Source organism: Sebastes umbrosus, chromosome 11, assembly GCF_015220745.1.
Source record: "Sebastes umbrosus isolate fSebUmb1 chromosome 11, fSebUmb1.pri, whole genome shotgun sequence".
NCBI classification, from domain to species: domain Eukaryota; kingdom Metazoa; phylum Chordata; class Actinopteri; order Perciformes; family Sebastidae; genus Sebastes; species Sebastes umbrosus.
In genome coordinates this window covers 24,756,162-24,780,225 of record NC_051279.1, presented here as the reverse complement: position 1 = coordinate 24,780,225, position 24,064 = coordinate 24,756,162, and the positions used below count along the sequence as shown (strand labels likewise).

General features: G+C 41.3%; 1 protein-coding gene across 2 annotated transcripts; it reads left to right on the top strand.

Annotated features, from left to right (window-relative positions):
• The first annotated feature begins 499 nt into the window (after positions 1-499).
• iqgap3 (IQ motif containing GTPase activating protein 3) lies at positions 500-23,799 on the top strand. Of its 2 annotated transcripts, none has more exons than XM_037784512.1 (38): positions 500-691; positions 1,596-1,683; positions 1,948-2,104; positions 2,240-2,317; positions 3,686-3,762; positions 3,886-3,953; positions 4,076-4,189; positions 4,291-4,469; positions 4,581-4,656; positions 4,897-5,060; positions 5,736-5,823; positions 5,914-6,077; positions 6,313-6,473; positions 7,273-7,388; positions 7,477-7,652; positions 8,506-8,596; positions 8,952-9,119; positions 9,332-9,474; positions 9,949-10,119; positions 11,383-11,466; positions 12,715-12,786; positions 12,885-12,954; positions 13,062-13,270; positions 13,419-13,571; positions 13,764-13,927; positions 14,012-14,236; positions 14,320-14,460; positions 15,081-15,165; positions 15,434-15,666; positions 16,613-16,745; positions 17,615-17,717; positions 17,803-17,944; positions 18,328-18,415; positions 18,525-18,737; positions 20,105-20,268; positions 20,781-20,906; positions 21,597-21,705; positions 21,791-23,799. In XM_037784512.1, the coding sequence occupies exons 1-38, from the start codon at positions 670-672 to the stop codon at positions 21,902-21,904; spliced, it is 4,929 nt and encodes a 1,642-aa protein (XP_037640440.1). In that variant the 5' UTR covers positions 500-669; the 3' UTR covers positions 21,905-23,799. The 2 variants fall into 2 exon arrangements, with proteins under 2 accessions (XP_037640440.1, XP_037640441.1); XM_037784513.1 differs by having other exon boundaries at positions 501-691; positions 7,477-7,640.
• The last annotated feature ends 265 nt before the right edge of the window (positions 23,800-24,064 follow it).

The following is a 24,064-nucleotide window of genomic DNA, read 5'->3' as shown; positions in this document are numbered from 1 at the left end:
TAATATTATGAGAGTAAAGTCATAAGTCTATGAGAATAAAGTCATAATATAATGAGAATAAAGTCATAAGTTTACGAGAAAAAAGTCGTAATATGAGAATAAAGTCATAATATTATAAAGTAGTAATTTAACGTGTTATTTTCTTTTTTTCTTGTAAAGTTATAACTTTATTCTCGTAATATTATGACTTTATTTTGTAAATCTCAGATGTTTTTTCCCTCAATGTGGCCCTAATACTCTGTAGTACATTTGCACTTTGGCCCTCACTGCATTAGACTTATATACTATGTACTTAGACCAATAACTGTGTTACCTTCATCACAATACTAAAATGTTTTGCGGCTCCAGACAGATTTGTATTTATTTATTTTTTTGCCTAAAATGTCTCTTTCGATAGTAAAGGCTGCTGACCCCTGTTGTAGGTGTTACCACTACATAGACCACAATCCAACGCGGCAAGCCAGTGGGAGGAGTCACTGGTCGCTCGGCCAATCAGAGAGCGGCGGGAGCTTTTCAAACTCAGAGGAACAGCGGACAGTTTGAGACGGAGACCCAACCTAGTTTTACACGTTTGCACGGTCTGAACTCAAACCGGAGAGATATTAATTAAACCGAGAAGATAAATAAAGAGATAATTCAGCCGCCAGAGGACGAAGGCACGGAGCCAACATGACGGATTCATCCGGACGCTGTGAGTCAACCTGCTGCTTGTTTAACTGTAGTTGATCTAAAGGTGTAGTTTCTATAGTCTACCTGCTGCTGTGATCTGTTCACTGCTGCTTGTTTAACTGTAGTTGTTCTAAAGGTGTAGTTAGTTTCTCTCTTCTACCTGCTGCTGTGATCTGTTCACTGCTGCTTGTTTAACTGTAGTTGTTCTAAAGGTGTAGTTAGTTTCTCTCTTCTACCTGCTGCTGTGATCTGTTCATGTTTTCATCTTGTCTTTACTGGATTAAACTCATTCACACTAAAGGAAACATCACAGAAACATACTGTGGATTATTTATTATTAATGTACACTTATAATACTTTAACACAAGTAGTTATTGACCAGCTGACTTTATAATGGTGCTTTATGATTATATGTTGATTATATTTGTAATATTACTTTAACAGTTCTTATAGCTGGATGTTTTATTTTTACACATTCATATCACATCAGATTGATATAAACAGAGCTGCAACTAACTATGGCTGATCTTTTGTATCTGTGATGAAACCTGAAGTTGTTTACTTGTCTACTGTCTCTCTGACATGTTGTTCAAGTTTTATATAGAAGTTGGTTGTTGAAATCAATAAGAATGATAATAATAATTATTATTATTATCAATAATAATAATAATAATTAGAGAGGCTGTGCCGTCTGACACACCTGTTTCTTCAGCATCTTGTATTTATTTTTTTGCACTGTGGCTATATGCTATATATTGCACATCTTAATGCAAATATTTGTACATATTTCATAGTTTTTATATTCTCATTTTCTTGTTTTTAATTTAGTACTTTATTTCTTTAGATATATTATGTTCATATTGTAGCATTATTTACATAATTTACATGTTATTTACTCCTTTATTTCCATTTGCCTACTTTTCCAGATGAGCGTCTGACAGCAGAGCAAATGGATGAACAGAGGATCCAGAACGTGGCCTATCAGTACCTCTGCAGGCTGGAGGAGGCTAAGAGGTCAGTGGATCCACTTCAGTCCTGGTGCAGGTCCACTAGAGTTGTTCAGATACCATTTTTTTCTTTACCGATTCCGATACCTGAATTTGCAGTCTTAGCCGATACTGAGTACCAATACGATACCAGCGTGATAAAAAATATATAGTTGTTGTTGTTATTGTTGTTATTATTATTATTATTATTATTATTATTATTAACAGCTGTTTACTACACTACTACATGTTCCTCGCTCGTGTGACATCATTCACTCTATGACTCTCTCAGGTGGATGGAGGCGTGTCTGGGGGAGGAGCTTCCTGCTCCCACTGAACTGGAGGAGGCGCTGAGGAACGGAGTCTTCCTCGCTAAACTCGGTCATCGATTCGCTCCGAACGCCGTCGCCGTGAAGAAGATCTACGACCCTGAGCAGCTCCGATACCAGGTGTCACACACACACACACACACACACAGACACACCCACACACCCACACACCCACACAGTAACACACAGTAACCAACACACAGAGCAATCCAACCTGTCAATAATCAATAATCAGTTGTGTATTGATCTGATCAGGCGGTGGGTCTTCAGTTCCGTCACACTGACAACATCAACCACTGGAGGAACGCCATGACCACCCTTGGACTGCCAACGGTCAGTAAGCACACTCCTACTGACTGATAAGCTGATCAGAGTATTGATCTGATCATAGTATTGATATAGGCAAGGCAAGGCAAGGCAGCTTTATTTGTATAGCACATTTCAACAACAGGGCAATTCAAAGTGCTTTACAGAAACATTCAAGAACATTGCGACAAAATGCAAAAGAACATTAAGAAATAATTAAAACAGTTATAAAAACATAAAAACATTAAAACATTAAAGATTAGAAAATAAAAACAAGCTAAAAATAAAAGCTAGGATAGAAGCTAAAATTGCATAAAACTCAAAAGAGTAAAAGTTATAGTGCAGTGTCAGAATGAAAGGCACCCGCAAACAGGAAAGTTTTAAGCTTTGTTTTAAAAGAAGTGAGAGTTGGAGCGGTCCTGCAGGTTTCTGGGAGCTTGTTCCAGATATTTGGTGCATAAAAACTGAATGCTGCTTCTGCATGTTTAGTTCTGACTCTGGGGACACTAAGCAGACCTGATCCAGATGACCTGAGAGGTCTGGATGGTTCATAACACAGCAGAAGATCAGAAATGTATTTTGGCCCTAAACCATTTAGTGCTTTGTAAACCAGCAGCAGTATTTTGAAATCAATTCTCTGAGAGACAGGCAGCCAGTGTAGAGACTTCAGAACTGGACTGATGTGATCCACTTTCTTGGTCTTAGTGAGGACTCTAGCAGCAACGTTCTGAATCAGCTGCAGCTGTCTGATCGATTTTTTAGGAAGACCGGTAAAGACGCCGTTACAGTAGTCAAGTCGGCTGAAGATAAATGCATGTACTAGTTTTTCCAAATCCTGCTGAGACATCAGTCCTCTAATTCTTCTTATATTCTTCAGGTGATAGAAGGCTGTCTTTGTAATTGTCTTAATATGGCTGTTAAAGCTCAGGTCTGAGTCCATGACTACACCAAGGTTTCTGGCTTGGTCTGAGCTTTTTAACATCACAGATTGTAGGTGAGCACTAACCTTTAATCTTTCTTTTTTGGCTCCAAAAACTACAACCTCAGTTTTGTCTTTGTTCAGCTGAAGAAAATTCTGGCACATCCAATTATTGACTTGTTCAATGCACTCACTCAGTGCTTGTATTGGACTGTAGTCTCCTGGTGATAGAGTTATGTAAATTTGTGTGTCGTCTGCATAGTTATGGTAATTTATTTTGTTGTTCTCAAAAATCTGACCCAGTGGGAGCATGTAGATGTTAAACAAAAGAGGCCCCAAGATGGAGCCTTGGGGAACTCCGCATGTGATTTTGTTCAGCTCAGATTTGCAATTACCTATAGACACAAAGATATATACTGATCAGAGTATTGATCTGATCAGAGCATTGATCAGTAATCACTTGTTGTTGTTTTCAGATCTTCCATCCAGAAACTACAGACGTCTACGACAAGAAGAACATGCCGAGAGCCGTTTACTGTATCCACGCTCTCAGGTCAGCTCACCTGTCTGTCTCTACACCTGTCTGTCTCTCTGTCTCTACTTGTCTCTCTGTCTCTACCTGTCTCTCTCTCTACCTGTCTGTCTCTGTGTTAACAGCCCGTCTGTCTCTCTGCAGCCTCTACCTGTACAGACTGGGTCTGGCTCCTCAGATCCACGACCTCTATGGAAAAGTCAAGTTCACAGGTGAATAACAAAACAATGTTTATTAATGTTAATGGTTTAATTATAATTAATATAGTCTGATATGATGATTATTAACTGTATTATTTATGTGTGTGTGTGTGTGTGTGTGTGTGTGTGTTCAGAGGAGGAGATCAACAACATGAAGTCAGAGCTGGATAAATACGGGATCCAGCTGCCGGCGTTCAACAAGATTGGAGGAATTCTGGCCAATGAGCTGTCAGTGGACGAGGCTGCAGGTAGGGAGAAGAGAAAAGGAGGAGAAAGAGAAAAAGAGGGTGGGCGGAGGAGCAGGAGATAAGGAGGAGCCAATGACGCAGCCTCTCTTTTTTCCCATCAGTCCATGCGGCGGTGATCGCCATCAACGAGGCGGTGGACAGAGGTCAGGTGGAGGTCACGGCGACGGCTCTGAAGAACCCCAACGCCCTCCTCAGTGACCTGCAGGAGGCGCTGATGAGCGTCTACCAGGAGGTACTGCAGCACGCCAAAACACGGAAACAAGAGCACGCCGCCAGCAGGGTGAGATCTGAGCTCTGATTGGTCAGAGAGAAGTCTGGTCGTCTAATCAGAAGACAGTCTGACTGTTGCTGTTGTTGTTAATGTGTGTGTGTCTGTGCGTGTGCGTGTCAGGGTGGCGGTCCGGAGGATATCTACGAGGAGTTTCTGACTCAGAGAGAAATCCAGGACAACATCAACATGGCCAACGGTGAGTTTCACCAAGACACCAAACTTCATGCAAAAATCACATGATTTAACTCTCCACTTTCATTTGAACTGTTAAAACTGAACTACACCATATATAAATATATGAGTCTGTAACTGCAGCTCCACTGAGACAAAACGTCTCTTTAATTATGAACTGAGACATTTCAAACCAGAAAGTAATAAAAAGATCATCAGATAAATAAAATCTGTGTCTCTGATTAATATTAATAATGTCTCTCAGTGCGGTCAGCGGTGGAGAAGGTGGATGAAGCTCTGGACTCTGCAGATGAACTCTCTCTGCTGTCCGCTCTGCAGCTGCCATGTTTGGCCCTCAGGGGCGTCCGTACTGACAACGGCCCCTGGTACCTGGACCAGTTGTCAGCAGACCGCCAGCAGAAGGCCCTGGTACTCACACACACACACACACTAACACTCATGGTTACTGGAACACCACCAGTCTACTGAGCTTCACGGCCGTACAATGTGCTTCCACATCGCGTAATGTTGTGTTCTCACTTCCGTTTAGAGCAGAAGTGTCATTATTTAGCTTAGCGTCACCCGCCACCAGTATTAATACATCCATGGTTATCATCCTTTACTGGACAAAAAGCTGTTTTTAAGCCTTAAAGAAATGTTATTAAGTTTTAATGTTTTTTCAGGTGAGAAAGTAACCGTTTATTTCCAACATGAATTTAACAAAATAAATTTGGAAATTAGCTCCGATGTTTTCGGAGCAGTGAGTAGCTGCTGGCTGTGTGAGACATCTAGCTAGCACTAGATGGTTATTTATAACTAGCAATTTGGCGATAGATGATCTAAGTAGCTGTTGGCTATATAGCCACTTCAGAGGTTGTTGTCCCTGTTTGTCGATTAGACACAGAAACAAGGAACAGAGAGTCCAGGCTAAAAACTACCCAAAGTTGTCCTTTAATAAGTTAAACATGAACACGTTGAACATCTTAAGACACCAGATTTTAACCAGATAAGAATTTATTGTGGAAAGATTTTAATAACAAACATGAGAAACAACATTTCATTTGATCCTGTTTGACCTCTGTGACCCCTGACCTTTGATCCCAGGATGAGGGCTGTGTTGATCCTTTGGAGCCTGATGAGCTGCAGGAAGGTGTGACCATCGCCAACCAGGATGCTCAGAGAGACCGGGCCAGTAAGTCACACTGGCCTGTCCCCACGCCTGAACCCTCACTGATACACACACAATGTTGTCATTAACTCTGTGTGTGTGTGTGTGTCTCAGTGCATGCAGCGGTGCAGAGTGTTAATGGGTCGCTGCGTCTCAGCGACCCCAGACACACGGTCAGCTGTCTGATGACCTCTGACCTCGAGCTTCCTGAAGTTTTTCCATTCGCTGCGACTCTTTATCACCGAGAGCTGCAGCTGCTGCAGAGACAGACGGCACAGGTACACCTGAGACACACCTGAGAGACACATGAGACACACCTGAGAGAATAAATAAATATAAATCAGTGTAACAGCAGCATTAATATAATATAATATTTATTGAATCATAATATAATGTTGCAATATTAATGTAATATTAATGTAATCATAATATTAATGTAATGTGATATTAATAAAAAGTTAATGTAATATTGATAAAGTTTTAAGGAGCGTGTTTCCTGTCTGTCTCCACCAGGGGGAGCTGCAGCAGGAGGAGCTGTTTGTTGCCGTGGAGATGCTGTCAGCTGTCGCTCTCATCAATCAGGCGTTGGAGGTGGGACATCTGCAGCAGTTCAGCTCCTCATTGGTCAGTCCGTCTGCAGGACTCTCTGATGTCGACCACACCCTGCTCGACAGGTACAACTCCTCCTACCTTGCACCTCGCTCCCACAGAGCTCTGTGAGTCAACAGGAAGTTCATTCATTCCTATGGGAACCTCCGTGACCTCTGATGTGTTGGCGAAAGTCTTCCCTCCGTTTTTGTTTTTGGTCCGTAATTAGTACGTAGTAAAGTACGTTGAAAAATTTGAACATTTGCGGCAGATTACGGACAGACCGTATGCACTGTGTGCCACAGGAACTTAGCATGAAATGCTAACTTCCTGGTTAGCTAACATTGGTAGCATGCTAGCTGTATAACATACAGAGTGCATGTAGTTGTTCATACGTCTTTTAACAAAAGACTATTAGCATAAAATGCTAACTTCCTGTGTAATTAGCTAATTTTCTTCTTTGTTAAAAGACGTATGAACCACTATATGCACTATGTATGTTACACAGCCAGCATACTACATATGGTAGCTAACATGCTGTCGAACTTTTCACTTTAAAGAAAATGTCATGTGACTTGTCTGGACTGGACGGCGAAAAAAACAACAATATTAACTTCTCTCCCGTATCTGCGATGGCGTTTTCATCTATCCATAAAGAGATGCATTTCCTAGCGTTGAACACCAGGGGGCGTGATCTGGCGTTATCCTCTCAGACGGCGTCACAGCTGTTGGTGTTGAACTGTACAGGTGTTCCTAATAAAGTGGCCACTGACAGTAGAACGATAGTAACTACAGGAACTTAGAGGTCTCTGATGGTGCTGATGATGGTGCTGATGATGATGATGATGATGATGATGATGATGGTGATGATGATGTCATCGTCAGGTACTTTGAGTGTCTGGTTGGTGTGAAGCAGCAGGTGAGCAGAGATCTGCTGACCTGGAATCAGCTGCAGGGAGGAATCAACTCTGTCAACAACGCCATGCAGGATGAACACCAACGTACGCAAAACACACACACGCATACCTTACACACTCTTTGACCTCTCTGTGTGACCTCTGACCTCTTTGGGTGACCTCTGACCTTCAGAGCTGCTGTCTGTCGGTCTGGTGAACAAGGCCGTGATCAGAGGAGACTCTCAGCAGCTGCTGTCTGCTCTGCTGCTGCCCTCCTGTGGTGTGGAGGAGGTTCTACCTGCCAACACCTGCAGATACCTGACCCTGCTCACCAGAGCCAGGCAGCACAAAGCTCAGGTAACCACACAGGTAACCAGTAACCTCACAGGTAACTAGTAACCTCACAGGTAACCAGTAAACACACAGGGAACCAGTAAACACACAGGGAACCAGTAAACATACAGGGAACAAGTAACCACACAGGGAACCAGTCACAGGTAAGCAGGGATTCAAACCGACACCTCAGACTTTAGCCAGAAGCAGAACTCTGATATTTTGTGTGAATGCTGGAAGCATCAGACAGTCTAATTATGCTTCCCCTCCCACCCCATCCCTTCAAAATAAAAGCCCCATGGAGTAATTATGTCTTAACAGGAAGCTCAGGATGATACTTGTTTCTCAAAATAAAACCCCCCAACTCTCATTGTATGTTAAAGGAAACCAAGGATGGACCTAGTTTTTCAAAATAAAAGCCCCAGAAGGTAGCTATCTTAATAGGGAACTCAGGACTAACTATTTATGATGCTTCAGCTGCCTTTTAAATCCATTTACAAATTTTATCTACTGATTCATACTAAATTTTAACTTTAAAATATTCCACATCTTTCATACATCATTGGTACTATTTAAGTTTGAATGACATTTGTATGAATTACATCCATTACACCCCGTCTTCTTACAGATAAAACACAGCAATCCAGTGTAGCGTCAGCTTTTCAACAAAGCTTGAAATATTCCAAATCTTTCCTACATTATTGGTATTATTCAACTTTTAAAGCCAGCAATACAGCGTAGCGTCTACCTTTCAACATCCTGCATTCACTCCGCAGTTTCTCTCAGAAATTACATTCTCTAGTTAATCTTGACCTTCAGTTCATTTGAATGAATCTGAGTATTTTGTTTTTTAAAGTTGATGTATTGTGTACTTTTTCTGTCCAATCAGGTGAGCAGGGACCCAAAATCTGAGCTGTGGTTGGCTGATATCCAGGAAGCAGTGAAGAGAGCCAATCAGCAGAGCCAGAAAGCTCTGAAGCGTGAGTCCCAGACTTTATTGATTATTTTTTGATCACTTTATTTCTTTTATCTGATATTACTGTTAATTATTCTGCTCCAGTCATCGGTTCATTTGTTTTGGTTATTGATCATTTTTAAATAATCACCTCAGTTTTAAAAAGTGATCTATGATTTTATGTTATTATTATTATATTTGTATAATATCTGTTGATTGCAAATGAGGAGATTCTTCTGCTGTGTTTGTGCTGTGGATGTCTCCAGACATTAATGTTTATTAATAATGATAATGATGTAGTTGTTTGTGTGTGTGTGTGTGTGTGTGTGTGTGTGTGTGTGTGTGTGTGTGTGTGTGTGTGTGTGTGTGTGTGTGCTCAGTGTGTCTGTCATTAGCTGCAGTGAATCAGGCTGTAAAGGAGAATAAAGTGAATCAGACTTTTCGTGTTCTGAGTTTACCTGAAGTCCAGCTGCAGGGAGTCGTTCCCACCTGTGCTGCTGATTATCAGAGAGAGCTCTACAGTCTGATGTCAGACCGGATGCACACAGGTACAACTGACTGTCTGCAGTCGTCTGTCCCTCTGTTTCTGTATCTTCAGTTTATCACTCCGTCATCTGACTGACTGACAATCTGAATTGTAGAGAGAGGAGATGAAACTTTAACTTTCCATCACCGTCATCAGTCTGTATAATAGAACATGAGCCAGTTTAATCAAAAATGGCGTTATAGAGATAGTGTGTGTGTGCGTGTGTGTGTTTAGGAGACAACCGTAGTCCGTGGGTTCGAGTTCGGCTGGACGACGGCTCGTTTTACTACCTCCACCTGAACAGACTGGAGGGTAGTTGGGAGAAACCCAACGGCTTCATACACAACAGTGTGTTCCTCGACCAACAACAGATACAGGTACAGACAGACCTGAGGTTCAGAGCTCAGAGGTCAGCGTCAGGGTCTCTACTACAGATACAGACACACCTGAGGGTCAGAGGTCAACGTCAGGGTCTCTAATACAGGTACAGACACACCTGAGGGTCAGACGTCAGCGTCACGGTCTCTACTACAGGTACAGACACACCTGAGGATCAGAGGTCAGGGTCTCTACTACAGGTACAGACAAACCTGAGGGTCAGAGGTCAGCGTCAGAGTCTCTACTACAGGTACAGACACACCTGAGGGTCAGAGGTCAGCGTCAGGGTCTCTACTACAGGTACAGACACACCTGAGGGTCAGAGATCAGAGGTCAGGAGGAGATCAGATCTTCATTTCCACATTTCAAAGACAACATTTCAGGACAATAATTGTAATGTTTGTCCCCCTGCCTGTGATTGGTCAGAAACAGCGATGCCGTGTGTGATGTCATCATGTCTCTGCTCCCCACAGGAAGTAGTCAGCAGCGCTTCAGGCTCGTACAGTCGCGGCATCCTCTGGCGGAGCAGAGAAGCCCTCGTCGTTGGTCTGCAGGCGGTCAGTCGAGGATTCCTGCTCAGACAGAAGCTGGAGGCTCGACGGCGTTACCTGACCAATCAGACACCTGCTGTTATCATCATCCAGGTGAGCTTATACGAGGACCAAACCCGCCAAAATCAAAAATAAATTAATGACTCCATAAATAAATAACATTAATTGTAGCAAAAATAATATAAAAAATAAATGTAGCCATTAATTAATTGATAAAATCTGACATAAATTAATATTTCTGTTTAAATTTGCTTTTTCATTTATTTACATTTGTATTAATTCCCTTATTTATTTACTTTTCTGTTTAATTTCCACTTTTATTGTGCGCCTGGGTTAGCTCAGTTGGTAGAGCGGGCGTCCATGTATTAAGGCTTGGTCCTGACCGCGGCGGCCCGGGTTCGAATCCGGCCTGTGGCCCTTTCCGCATCCACTCTCTCTCTCCCCCCTTTCAAGACTCTATCCACTGTCCTGTCATAAAAATGGAAAATGCCCCCAAAAAAAAAAAAAATTTCCACTTTTATTTATGTATTTATTTTTTAGGAATTTTCGATTTATTTATTTATTATTGCGTTTATTTTTATTTATTTAGTATTTATTTAAACACAGTATTATTTATGTGTTTAAGCATTTATTTATTTTAGGGCTCTCAAAGTTAACGCAATAATAACACATAACGTAAAATCATTTTAACAGCACTAATTTCTTTAATGTGTTAACGCAATTGATATTTCAGAGGTAGTAAACCTAATGAATCCATTGGTACCAACCATGTCATACTAGCTTGTAGTGAAGGGTTAAGTATTATTTTCGCATTAACTTTAACATCCCTAAAATAATTTATTGCTTAAACACATAAATGAATACATGCATTCAAAAATAAATATAAAATAAATTAAAAATAATTGAAAAATAATTGCAAAAAAATAAATACATAAATAAATAAAAATAATGCAAAAATAAATAAATAAAAAAAATAATAAAAATAAATAAAAGTGGAAATTAAACAGAATAGTAAATAAATAAGGGAATTAATACAAATGTAAATTAAAAAAAGCAAATTAAAACAGAAATCTCAATTTATGTCATATTTTATCAATTAATTAATGCCTACATTTATTTTTAATATTATTTTCACTATCTTTTAATGGCTTATTTATTTATTTATCAAATCTTTTATTGATTTATTTTAGATTTTGGCAGGTAATCCATAAATTCAAACGACTGTAGGTAATATTTATGTACGACAACAGTGAGACAGCTATTACTAACTGGTGTATACTGGTTTATACTGGTGTGTACTAACTGGTGTTTACTGGTTTATACTGGCCACTGATCGTTGTGTCTGTGTGTGTTCAGTCTAATTGGAGGAGGTTGGTCCAGCAGCGGGCGTACAGACGTCGGCTGCAGTTTCTCTACATGAACTGGAGAGCTGTTGTCAAGGTAACGACTAACTCATCATGACTCACGCTACAGGTAATGTTTTTAATTCAAGGTGTCACAAAGAAATCTGTCTGGACAGAAGACCAACAAAATACAGATGTATAATTAGACATCAGATTAAATCATCATAATTACAGACAGAGACCACTGACAGGCGTCTGCTATGTGTTCACACCGAGAGCGAACGCAATAACATACAATGTCAATGCAAAGAGGCGAATAATAGGCGCAAATGACGCAACACAAACACACAACTCGCGTCACAGTGTGAGTTGAAATATTTCAACTGGAGTGATAAATGTGCGTGCCGCTGTGTTGTGAAAGCCTCTCAGCATTGAGATTGTCCTCCTGTGGTCACTGACGTCCTGACGTTGTTGAATCAGAAATGGAAGAAATAACCAGAGCTACGATAGAACATCATATCTATACAAAGACCGGACCAAACTCTGTGTAGAAACCACAGACTGTCAATGGTAGAAACAACAATGCTGCTGCCGTATTTATGCCTAGATGACTTTATGTTGAGTGTTGATGGAGCAGCTGCATAACCTGGCACTGATCCATCCAAACTCCATTCAGAAAACAAGCATTTTAAAAGTTGTTTTGCTTGTCGTCCTGGTAACAGACCTGACAAAGCATGAATTCAGACGTTTTACTAATCAGCATCATTATGTAGTTATTTCAGCATCATTTTGATCTGTTTATTGATATTAAATCACAGCACAATCTGTTTATTTTGGGTTCATGCCTCAGTAGCGACGTGTGGCTGCTAGATACAGTCAGTGCAAGGACACTGTATGTGAATACAGCTCGCCGCCGGGTGATGTTATGAACCCAGACAAGACGGCGTTTGGTTTTCTGACATATCTTGGACTTCCACAACATGTACAAAGCAGCAACAGTGGTTATTTCTTCCATGGTTGATGGAAGAAATGGAGGAAAGAAAAAGTTGTTGGTATCTATGGAGACAAGCTCCTCCTCCTCTCCGGAGCGCCTAGAGCGAATGAACACAAATGATACCGGCGGTTCAACTCGCACGAGTAAAGTGAGGCGAAAATGAGCTTTTCTCTTGGTTTGAACACAGTGTTATTGACCAGAAGTTTATCAGTGTGAGTGAAGGATGTTAAAGAATGACCTCATAAAGACCCGATCAACAAGGTTTAATATCAACATAATTCTGTAATTATTGTTTAGTTAATTGAAGATGTAAACAAACACCTGATAAATGTTAAATGTTTGTATTAACAGATCCAGTCGTCTGTGAAGATGTGGTCGGCGAGGAGAAAATATCGAGCTCGACTGAGTTTCTTCAGACGTCATGTGAGTCGTCCTGTTACTCAGACATTTGACAGTAGTTCTCAACCTTTCTTACATCTTTCTCCGTGGTCTGAGGCTGTAGTAACTCTGCGTGTCCACAGGTTGGCGCCATCATAAAGATTCAGGCCTTCTTCAGAGCCAACAGAGCTCGAGACGAGTACAGGATGCTGGGTAAGTTTACTAACGAGGGATAATTTCATCTTGTGTTTCTGAACTCTAAATGAGAATTTTCAGGTACTTTAAGTCATTATTAAGCCCCTCCCCCTCTCTTGTCTCAGTGCACTCGGCCACGCCCCCCCTGTCTGTGGTCAGGAAGTTTGTTCACCTGCTCGACCTGGGCGACAGTGACATCAGAGAGGAGGCGGAGCAGCTGCGTCTGAGGGAGGAGGTGGTGAGGAGCATCCGCTTCAACCGACAGCTGGAGGCCGACCTGGACCTGATGGACCTGAAGATCGGCCTGCTGGTCCGCAACAGAGCCACGCTACAGGTAACTCACTACACGCTACAGGTAACTCACTGCTGAACAGGTAACTGACTACTGGACAGGTATCTCCTAACAATCTCCTAACCACCCAAGCCTTCCTCGTTAAGGTGTGCGTCCTCGTTAGTGTTAACGAACCTGTCTCTCTAAACAGGAAGTGGTGTCTCACTGCAAGAAGCTGACGAAGAAGAACAAGGAGCAGCTGTCAGACATGATGGACGTGGAGAGAAGTAAAGGTCTGAAAGCTCTGAGCAGAGAGAGGAGAGAGAGACTGGAGGCCTACCAACACCTGTTCTACCTGCTGCAGGTGAGACACACACACACCTGTTCTACCTGCTACAGGTGAGACACACACACACACACACACACACACACACACACACACATACCTGTTCTACCTGCTACAGGTGAGACACACACACACACACACACACATACCTGTTCTACACCTGTGATATATTACCTGTGTGGTATATCACCTGTGTGTGTGTTGTTCCAGACCCAGCCTCTGTACCTGGCCCAGCTGATCTTCCTGATGCCTCAGAGTCGCTCCACCTCCTTCATGGAGATGTTGGTGTTCAGTCTGTTTAACTACGGTGCCGACCGAAGAGACGCCTTCCTGCTGCTGCAGCTGTTCACGGCGGCGCTGCGATACGAGATCAGGTGAATATATATCACATTAACACAAACTGTGGGTCCCTGTTAGCGTGTTCACACCTGTAACGTGTACCTGTGTGATGATGTCAGACTGAAGGTGGAGCAGCCTCAGGACGTGGTCACAGGTAACCCCACCGTCATCAAGATGTTGGTGAACTTTTACCGACACGCTCGCGGTCAGAACGCCCTGCGGGAGTCTCTGGGTCCAGCTCTGCAGGACGTCCTGCTGGACCGGAGCCTCAGCATCAGGACCGACCCGGTGGACGTCTACAAGACCTGGATCAACCAGACCGAGACCCAGACCGGACACAAGAGGTGTGAACGGACACACATGTTGGTCATGATGGTGTTGATGATGATGTTAAATCTTTCCTGACTCACCTGTCGGCGTCTTGCAGCTCCCTGCCATACGAGGTCTCACCTGCTGACGCTCTGAGTCACCCAGAGGTCCAGAGACGTATTGACATCGCCATCATCAACCTGAAGAACCTGACGGACCGAGTCCTCAAAGCCATCACCTCTAACCTCCACAAACTACCGTAGGTCTCCACCCGTTTACCTCCACCTGTTCACCTTCACCTGTTCACCTCCACCTGTTCACCTCCAACCTCCACAACCTACTGTAGGTCTCCACCCGTTTACCTCCATCCGTTCACCTCCACCCATTCACCTCCAACCTCCTCAAACTACCGTAGGTCTCCACCCGTTTACCTCCTACTGTTTACCTTCACCAGTTCACCTCCAACCTCCACAAACTACCATAGGTCTCCACCCGTTTACCTCCACCCGCTCACCTCCAACCTCCACAAACTACCATAGGTCTCCACCCGTTAACCTTCACCTGTTTACCTTCACCCGTTCACCTCCAACCTCCACAAACTAACGTAGGTCTCCACCCGTTTACCTCCACCTGCTCACTTCCAACCTCCTCAAACTAACGTAGGTCTCCACCCGTTTACCTCTACCCGTTCACCTCCAACCTCCACAAACTAACGTAGGTCTCCACCCGTTTACCTCCACCCGTTCACCTCCAACCTCCACAAACTAACGTAGGTCTCCACCCGTTTACCTCCACCCGCTCACCTCCAACCTCCACAAACTACCGTAGGTCTCCACCTGCTCACGTCTCATTAATGTTGTTCTGTGCTGTTTGTTATAGTTACGGTTTACGTTACACGGCGAAGGTTCTCCGAGACGCCCTGAAGGCGAAGTTCCCTGAAGCAAGCGAAGACGAACTCTACAAGGTGAGATCCAGGATTTAGACAGTTAGTAGTTTTCTGAATGCAATATAAATATGTTGTTGTCTCCTATTCTAAAATGGTGTATCTGAATATTTCTGCATACTGGGGTCCCTAAACAGTCTTGAATTACATAAATTGGGTATCACTGTAAAGCTGAGACTCTTGTGGATCCAATGAGCCCAACTGTATTCGTGTGATGATGTTAGTCCCCATAGGAGCCATTTCATTGACCTCACTGTATAAATTGGGACGTGTTAAATGTCTCCCTCAGATTGTCGGTAACCTGGTCTACTATCGCTACATGAACCCGGCCATCGTTGCGCCGGACGGTTTCGACGTGGTGGACCGGTCTGCCGGCTCCGCCCTGCAGCCGGAGCAGCGCCACATCCTGGGCTCTATCGCCCGAATGCTGCAGCATGCCGCCGCCAACAAGCACTTCCACGGAGACGGATACCACGTCAGAGCTCTGAACCAGTATATCAGCCAGACTCACAGCAAGTTCAGGTCAGAATATGACGAATAATACGACCTCTGACCTTTGAAGTCATTCCTTTAATCCAACAGCAATAAAATATCTGTACTCAAAATAAAAGATAAATGTTTAACTCAAACAATGAATACGATTAAATACAATAATAATGCATTTGAAACGCCAATATCTGTTCCTATTTATCCAAGAGAAAAATTAAAATTTTATTCAGCAGTTCATATTTAAGATCTAATTAAACACTCATTCTACCACCACACCAAATTCCACTCTGTAATTTAACACTTTAAAGTTTCTTTAAATATTTATCCGTTACTTTTGGAAATCCACATGAACCAAATTAGATCCACAGCACAGCACTTAAAAATAAAATATATCACTTGAAGCTGGTTCACCTGTTCGTATTGTTATTTCCTCCTTCCAAACCAGAGGTGGAGAACAGCTTGAGCAGGAGTTTTCATTAAACTACATTAAACTGGTGTGTTAACTGCACTCATCAGAGCACACAAGGCCAAACTACCTCCTAATCTACCATATGGCCGGTTACTGACAATGAAGCATTTAAAAGGCTATTTCTTAAATAGAGTCTGGTGCAGTGCTCACTCCACATAAAACACACGGGGGGCTATGTGACATCACTTCCCGCTAACTTCACAGAGAACATTGAGGATCTGTTTTAACTGAATATATTCTCTGGTGTATTCACCTGCTCAGGTACCTTAGCATATTAGCCTGTTAGCTTCACCTGTTCAGGTACTTTAGCATGTTAGCCTGTTAGCTTCAAGTATGTTTAAACAACAGCTGGATGTGCAGTAGCCTACTGAGCATGCTCAGATGCACCAGCTCATAAATAACATTCAGTATAGTGACTGCATGTTGTTCTGGTCTGAACTGGTTTCATGAGGTTCTTTTATTTATGAGAAGAAGAAGAGAAACTTTCTGTTGTTTCTTTGTGTTTGACAGGAACTTCCTGTTGAGTGTTTGTGACGTTCCTGAACCAGAAGACACGTTCAACATGGACGAATACTCGGAGCTGCTCATCGTCAACAAGCCGGTCGTCTACATCTCCATCAGCGAGCTGCTCAACACACACAAGGTCTGTTCAGAGACACCTGGACCTGGGGCCTTTCTCATTTCCTAGTTTTGTACATACTCCATTCCTTTCCTCGCCTCCTCTCTCCTCGCATCTACTCTAGGAGAGAGGAGTTGAGGCAACAAGCATTTAACAAATGAGACATTGTTTTATAAAGCCCCCTTTCTATAGACCTCTTTCTATAGACCTCTTTATATAGACCTCTTTATATAGACCTCTTTATATAAACCTCTTTATATAGACCTCTTTATATAAACCTCTTTATATAGACCTCTTTATATAGACCTCTTTATATAGACCTCTTTATATAAACCTCTTTATATAGACCTCTTTCTATAGACCTCTTTCTATAGACCTCTTTATATAGACCTCTTTATATAGACCTCTTTATATAGACCTCTTTATATAAACCTCTTTATATAAACCTCTTTATATAGACCTCTTTTCTGTTAGTAACCATGATGAGGTATTTAGTGGGCGGGTGGTACTCATTTTCTGTACCATGGTGGAATTAGCAAACTATAACAACACAGAAAGATGACATTTTAGATGTGTAACTTTAGCCCACTGCTAGTGTTAGCCTCCAGTCTTTCCTTTGTTTAGCCTCCAGCTAACACTGTGATGTCATCATGACGTCCACACTAAAAGGGTCTATTAGCAGGTGAACTTGACGTAGCTACATTCAATAGGTGAGATCATTAAAGAGTCATTAAAGAGTGCGGGCAGAAGAGCCTCATGAAGCGCTACACAAACAGTGAAGGGCAGAAAGTTTGATCATCTTAAATAACAACTGATGAAAACAGAAGGAACAGATCCAGTAGGGTTCTGCTCTGGTTTGACATTAATCCAGCTGTGTGTCTATGTGTGTTCAGTTGTTGTTGGAGCAGCAGGAGGTTTTGTGTCCGGACCCCTCAGACCCTCTCAGACTGCTGCTGAAGGACCTCGGATCAGTACCCACCCTGCAGGACCTCATCGGTACTACAACTAATACTACAACTCTACTGCTACTACCGATACTACTGGTACTACTTTATCACTGTCTGTGCTTTCTGCTCTTCAGGAGAGTGTTCCTCAGCAGATCCAGGATCAGAGTCCGGTCTGTCTCAGAGCAGCAAGATGGAGGTTTCTCTGACTCTCACCAACAAGTTTGACATCTTCAACGAGTCCGACGACAAACCAGACGCCAGAGGACTGCTGCTCAGGTAGCTTAGCATGTTAGCCTGTTAGCTTCACCTGTTCAGGTAACTTGGCATGTTAGCTTCACATGCTCAGGTAACTTAGCATGTTAGCTTTAACCGCTCAGGTTTATTAGCATGTTAGCTTCACTTGCTCAAGTACGTTAGCATGTTAGCCTGTTGGCTTCACCTGCTCAGGTACTATAGCACTTTAGCCGGTTAGCATGGTAGCGTTACCTGTTCAGGTACTTTAGCATGTTAGCCTGTTAGCTTCACCTGGTCAAGTATGTTTAAACAACAGCTGGATGTGCAGTAGCCTACTGAGCATGCTCAGTAGATCAGCTCATAAATATTTACACTAAGTAGTTTTAGTTTATTTCAGTGATTTATTTTTTTTGTGGTTTTTCCAGCACAAAGCAGCTGATCATTGATGTCATCAGGACTCAGTCAGGTGACTCTCTGAGTGACATCCTGAGAGCATCTGTGTCACATGACCAGGTACACACACACACACGCACACACACACACACACACACACACACACACTCAGGTACAGGTGAACCTCAGGTAAACTTCAGTCGTCTCTTCGTCTCCTCCTCCTCTTCAGAAAGCCTGTCATGATTGGCTGATGCATCGGCGCGCTCAGCAGGACGCTCGCACACCTGAGAAGATGAAGAGGAACCAGTCGCTGGTCGCCAACGGCAACCTGAGTTTAGAGGAGAAGAAGAGGAAGATCCTGAGGAGTCTTCGTCGTCTGGAGGGACTCGGAGTCCTGAAACCACCTCAGACCGAAAACCAGATCCTACAGATGATCGCCAAGGTGACCAAACACACACACACACACACACACACACACACACACACACACACACACACACACACACACACACTACGTCCAATGAAAGTCCTGATTGGATACTCACTCATGATTCCTGTTGTTTTATTGGTTGATTTTACACCCAGTGACTTGTGGTGCATTCAGGTGCTCCTCTGATGGTCCTTCCTCCCGAGTAGGGAAGTCATTCTTCCGATGTTGGTGTTGTCATGAAGCTTTAAGTCGTGATGTGGAAACAAAATAGACGCTACAAAGAAGATGTATTTTATTGCTTTGAGTGTTTCAACAACACGTTGATAGATATTTCCAGTATTTATGTGACAGCGACCAGCATTCATTCCCTGAAACCACTAAAATACGACGGAGAATTAGGGCTACACTGGGAAAAAAAATAATCTCAGATTTCGAGAATAAAGTAATAATATTATGAGAATAAAGTCATAAGTACAAGAAAAAAAGTCGTAATTACATGAATAAAGTCATAAGTTTACAAGAAAAAAGTAATAATACTACGAGAATAAAGTTATAGGTTTACAAAAAAAAATCATAATATTATGAGAATAAAGTCATACATTTACGAGAAAAAAGTAATAATATTACAAGAATAAAGTCATAAGTGTACGAGAAAAAAAGCCGTAATATTATGAGAATAAAGTCAGAAGTTTATGGGGAAAAAATTCGTAATGTTACGACCTTTTTTTCCTGAAATAGTATGACTTTTTCCTCGTAATCTCAGATTTGTTTTCCCTTAATGTGGCCCTAATACTCCGTACGAAAATATTAATGCTAATAAATAACTTTTCTAACTAATCTAGGTCACTCTATGTGGACAGCAACTAACAGTTACAACCTAATACATTCCAGCAAATAATTGATAGTCAATACATGAATTAATAAAAAGTTTGTTCCCATCAACCCATCATTTACTTTCTTCTGCTAAGATTCTGCGTAATATGACGTCAACTCGGCAAGTCGTGTACCAACATTTTTTTAGACTTTCCGAGTTGATGTTCCGACTTGAGGGGTGTTTACGTGAAGTTTCCCATTTGGGAACTACTTTTTCCCGATAATACCAATACCACATGAATGCAGCCTTGTACTAATTGGAGGCGGGATCAGGAGGAAGCTGATGTTGTTCATTAGGAAAGAAAATTTACAATAGACACATTTTCTGGATAATTTAATGTATACCTTAATTTCAATTGAATGAAAATTTGCTCATTTTAAGTATTTAATAATTTATAAAGTTTGCTGTGAATGAAGCTTTGTGGCAGCAGGAGCTGGATATTGCTCCACCTCTCTGATACTTCAATACTTTACTGCTTTAATATGCTGTAATATCCCCTCCCCAGGACATACGTCAGCAGCGTCTGCACCGTCAGCGTCGGGGGGCGGAGCTACAGAAGCTCCGTCAGACTCTCAGCAGCCTGCAGGCAAAGAGCAGCTTTCACAGTGAACAGGTGGATTTCTACAGACATTACATCACTTCCTGTCTGGACAACCTAACCGCCAACAGGTGAACACACAAACACACACACACACACACAGAGTCAGGTCATTATTATTATTATTATTATTATTATTATTATTATTATGGTTCCTGTTGAATCTCAAACCCTCGATGGACCATTTAAACATGACATCACATCATTATTGGATTTCTTAACCCTCTGAGACCCGCGATCCCATCTGACTTTACTGTCTTTCAGACACTCTAGTAGGTTCAGTTTTAGGCATAGAGTGAAGACACAGAAACTAGTAAACTTAATGAATCCATTGGTACCAACCATGTCATACTAGCTTGTCATGAAGGAGGTTAAAGAACGCTCAAAAGTTGGGCTAAATTTCAGCGAGGAAAATATCAATCAGATGCACAGAGAACCGGATGGGACCGAGAACTGAGCCTCGTGGAACACCACATGTTCAGTTCAGTGAACTGATTTTCAACCTTTTTCAAGTTTTGTATGTGCACTCACGCACACACACACAGGTCACAGGTCAAATGTTGTGATTGGTTGTGGGTTGCAGTAAATCGACCAATAAGAAGGCAGCAGATAGCAAAGGGAAGAAGAAGCTTCCTGCTCTGAGCTACAGCGCCACCCGACTGCAGGAGAAAGGAGTTCTGTTAGAGATCGAAGACCTGCCAGCTACACAGTGAGATCACATACCTACATAAGACATATACACTGTGTTTTCATTTAATATCCTACTGTAAATAACATGTCAGCACGATGTAACACCACATCAACACCATCTAACAACAATTTAACATCATACTAAATTAATCAACGTCTTAAAACACTTGTTAATGTTATTAACTTTTAACATCACATATATTAATGTTATAAACTTTTAACACCACATATATTAATGATATTCACTTTTAACATAACATAACATACGTTATAGTTAGTAACTTTTAACATCACATATGTTAATGTTATTAACTTTTAACATCACATATGTTAAAGATATTAACTTTTAACATCACATATGTTAAAATTATTAACTTTTAACATCACATATGTTAAAGTTATTAACTTTTAACATCACCTATGTTAAAGTTATTAACTTTTAACATCACACATGTTAATGTGATTAACTTTTAACACATATATTAATCTTATAAACTTTTAACACAACATATATTAATGTTATTAACTTTAATACCACATATGTTAATGTTATAACATTTAACATCACATATGTTAATGTTATAAACGTTTAACAACACATTTATTTGTGTTGTAACAATTAAACATGAGTCATCACACTGCTGGTCATGGTTTACTGTTGTTAAATCCTGTCAGAGGAAGTGAACTGAACCGAGCTGAACTGTTACAGGTTTAAGAACGTCGTCTTTGACATCGTTCCTGGACCTGAGAAAGGAAGTTTCAACGTCAAAGCTCGATTCCTCGGCGTTGAGATGGAGGAGTTCCTGCTCAAATACCAGGTACAAACCAGGCTAAATACCAGGTTACTTTCTGAGATAAATACAAGGTGTGCATAATGTATGTGTGTGTGTGTTTGTTTTATAGGACCTGCTGCAACTGCAGTATGAAGGCGTGGCGGTGATGAAAATGTTTGACAAGGCGAAGGTTAACGTCAACCTGCTCATCTTCCTCCTCAACAAGAAGTTCTTCAAGAAATGAACCAAGTGATGCTCTTACTTTACACTCCTATCTCACACTCATATCTATATTTATATATCTCACTACAGTATACAGAGTGAGGCATTTTGTTTTTTTAGTATCTCATTACTTATCAATCAATCAAATAAGCTTTATTAACATGGATGTTATTGCTACATTATTGCCAAAGCTCGGTTACATGTTATTTTATTATTACATTTTAACAAGAGAACAAAATAGATAGAGCTCAACAGGATGTTTCTGGAAATGAAAATCCCTTTAATGGAGGATTATAAAGTCGTAACCATCCAAGGTCGATTCACCACAAGCTAAGATGGTATCTGCTCCTCTAGAAGCCACCAGTCCTGGTTGGGTATGATATTAACCTTGTTTTAAGAAAAACACGTTTTATCCACCATGTCATGGAGAAGTACTATACTACCCACAATCCTAGGTGTAACAGTGACATCTCTGATTGGTGGAGCTCGCTGTTACCATGGAAATGTTTACCGCACCTGCGAACAGCTAGTGAGGGTACGTGCTCGTACGTTCGCCTCCGTGGCGTCTGCTCCCGGATATCAGACAGGACCAACATGGCGGCTCGTTGAGCGAAATGTGTTTCTGAAAACATTTGAGGAGAGAAATAAGGCGCGGAGTTACTGAAATTGTCTTCAGTTTTTCGGCGAGTCGCCATTAGCAATGGTTTATGGGACGAGTAGTTCCTTCACACTTACTGTATACCTATTATGTACACGGTCTCGTATTTTTTTTTCTGTTTTCCAATGTTTTTCTGCTCTGAATGGGAAATTCACCATTCAAAAAAGTGGGTGGTCAGTATTGAGCTCTATAATCATACGACAGGGTTTAAGGTTGGACATCTTCTATTCACTCCTATCTTTTTTTTTATCTCACTACATTATCTGTTTCTATATCCCATTATATAGAGTGAAGCCTCTTCACTATATTTCTGCCTTTGCATCTCACTTTAAATGTGTAGCTCTGAGCTACCTGTCTTGTGTTTTTTAAACAGTGGGACATCGTCCCTACACTCCAATCTCCGTTTTTATAGGTCGCTACGTTATCAGCTTTTACATCCTAATAAGTAAACAGAGTGAGGCGTCTTTCTCAGTCCTATCTTTGTACAGTGTAGACGATTCTGTTGTTTATATGTAACTAAAATTTAAACAAAGTGGGGCATCTTCGTTCTACTCCTATCTCTGTTTACTTGTAGGCTATAAACAAGACAGGATGATGATGATGATGGAGTTTTTTGTTGTTGTTAATAAATACAAACACAAGAAGCCAAATTAAACAGATCTATAGATGCACACAAAAACACTACGTAATTAGAAATGTCAAACTACCAAAAAACATGAGTTTTATTTTGAAGGATTTAGGTTCTTTGAGGCTGTAAATCAGTCAACAACAACAGAATCGGAAGATTGATCAGATGAATTATGGCACCAACAGGACTCCGCAGGTTCATCAGCCTCTGAAGTCTGTTCGTAGTTTTTATTTGCAGCTCAAACAGCAAAAAGTTTAAATTCATTATAGAAAATAAACTCATCACAGCTGCTCTGATACCTGACCGATAACTGATCAATAACAGACGACTGATCAATAATTGTAAATATTTTCTGTCACTTTCTGTTTTTTGTCTGTTTTCTTTTTGTCGACATTTGAAAGGAAAATGTTAAATGTTTCTGTTTTTTTAATTCATTAAATATCCTAAATGTCTTCAGCTGTTGTTTCTTACTGTAATTGATTGGTTCATTGATTAGTTCAATGATTGATTTGACTGATTAAATGGCTGAGATCAGTGTGAGGTCATGTCACATGATTCACTTTATGAAACACACAGTTGTCTAATATTTTCAGATTAGTAACAAGTGTAATAAACTTTAATTATCTGTTAATCTGCCAGTTATCGTCTTGATTTATAATTAATAATTGTGCACTAAATGTTATATGACACAATTAAAGGGCGGGTCCATCTGTGTTCTGTTCCGTTTTCTTCAAATATAAACGCCCACTCAGCCGTTAGAAGAAAGCAGTGACGTCGATTGGTTTTGGATTTTCTAAAGTGGGGTTGTATGTATACTCCGTGTTCTGGGAGGTAAAATAACTGTTTTTGTGAATGGAGTCTGGCGGCTTTGAAGAGAGCGATATAACGGCTTCAGT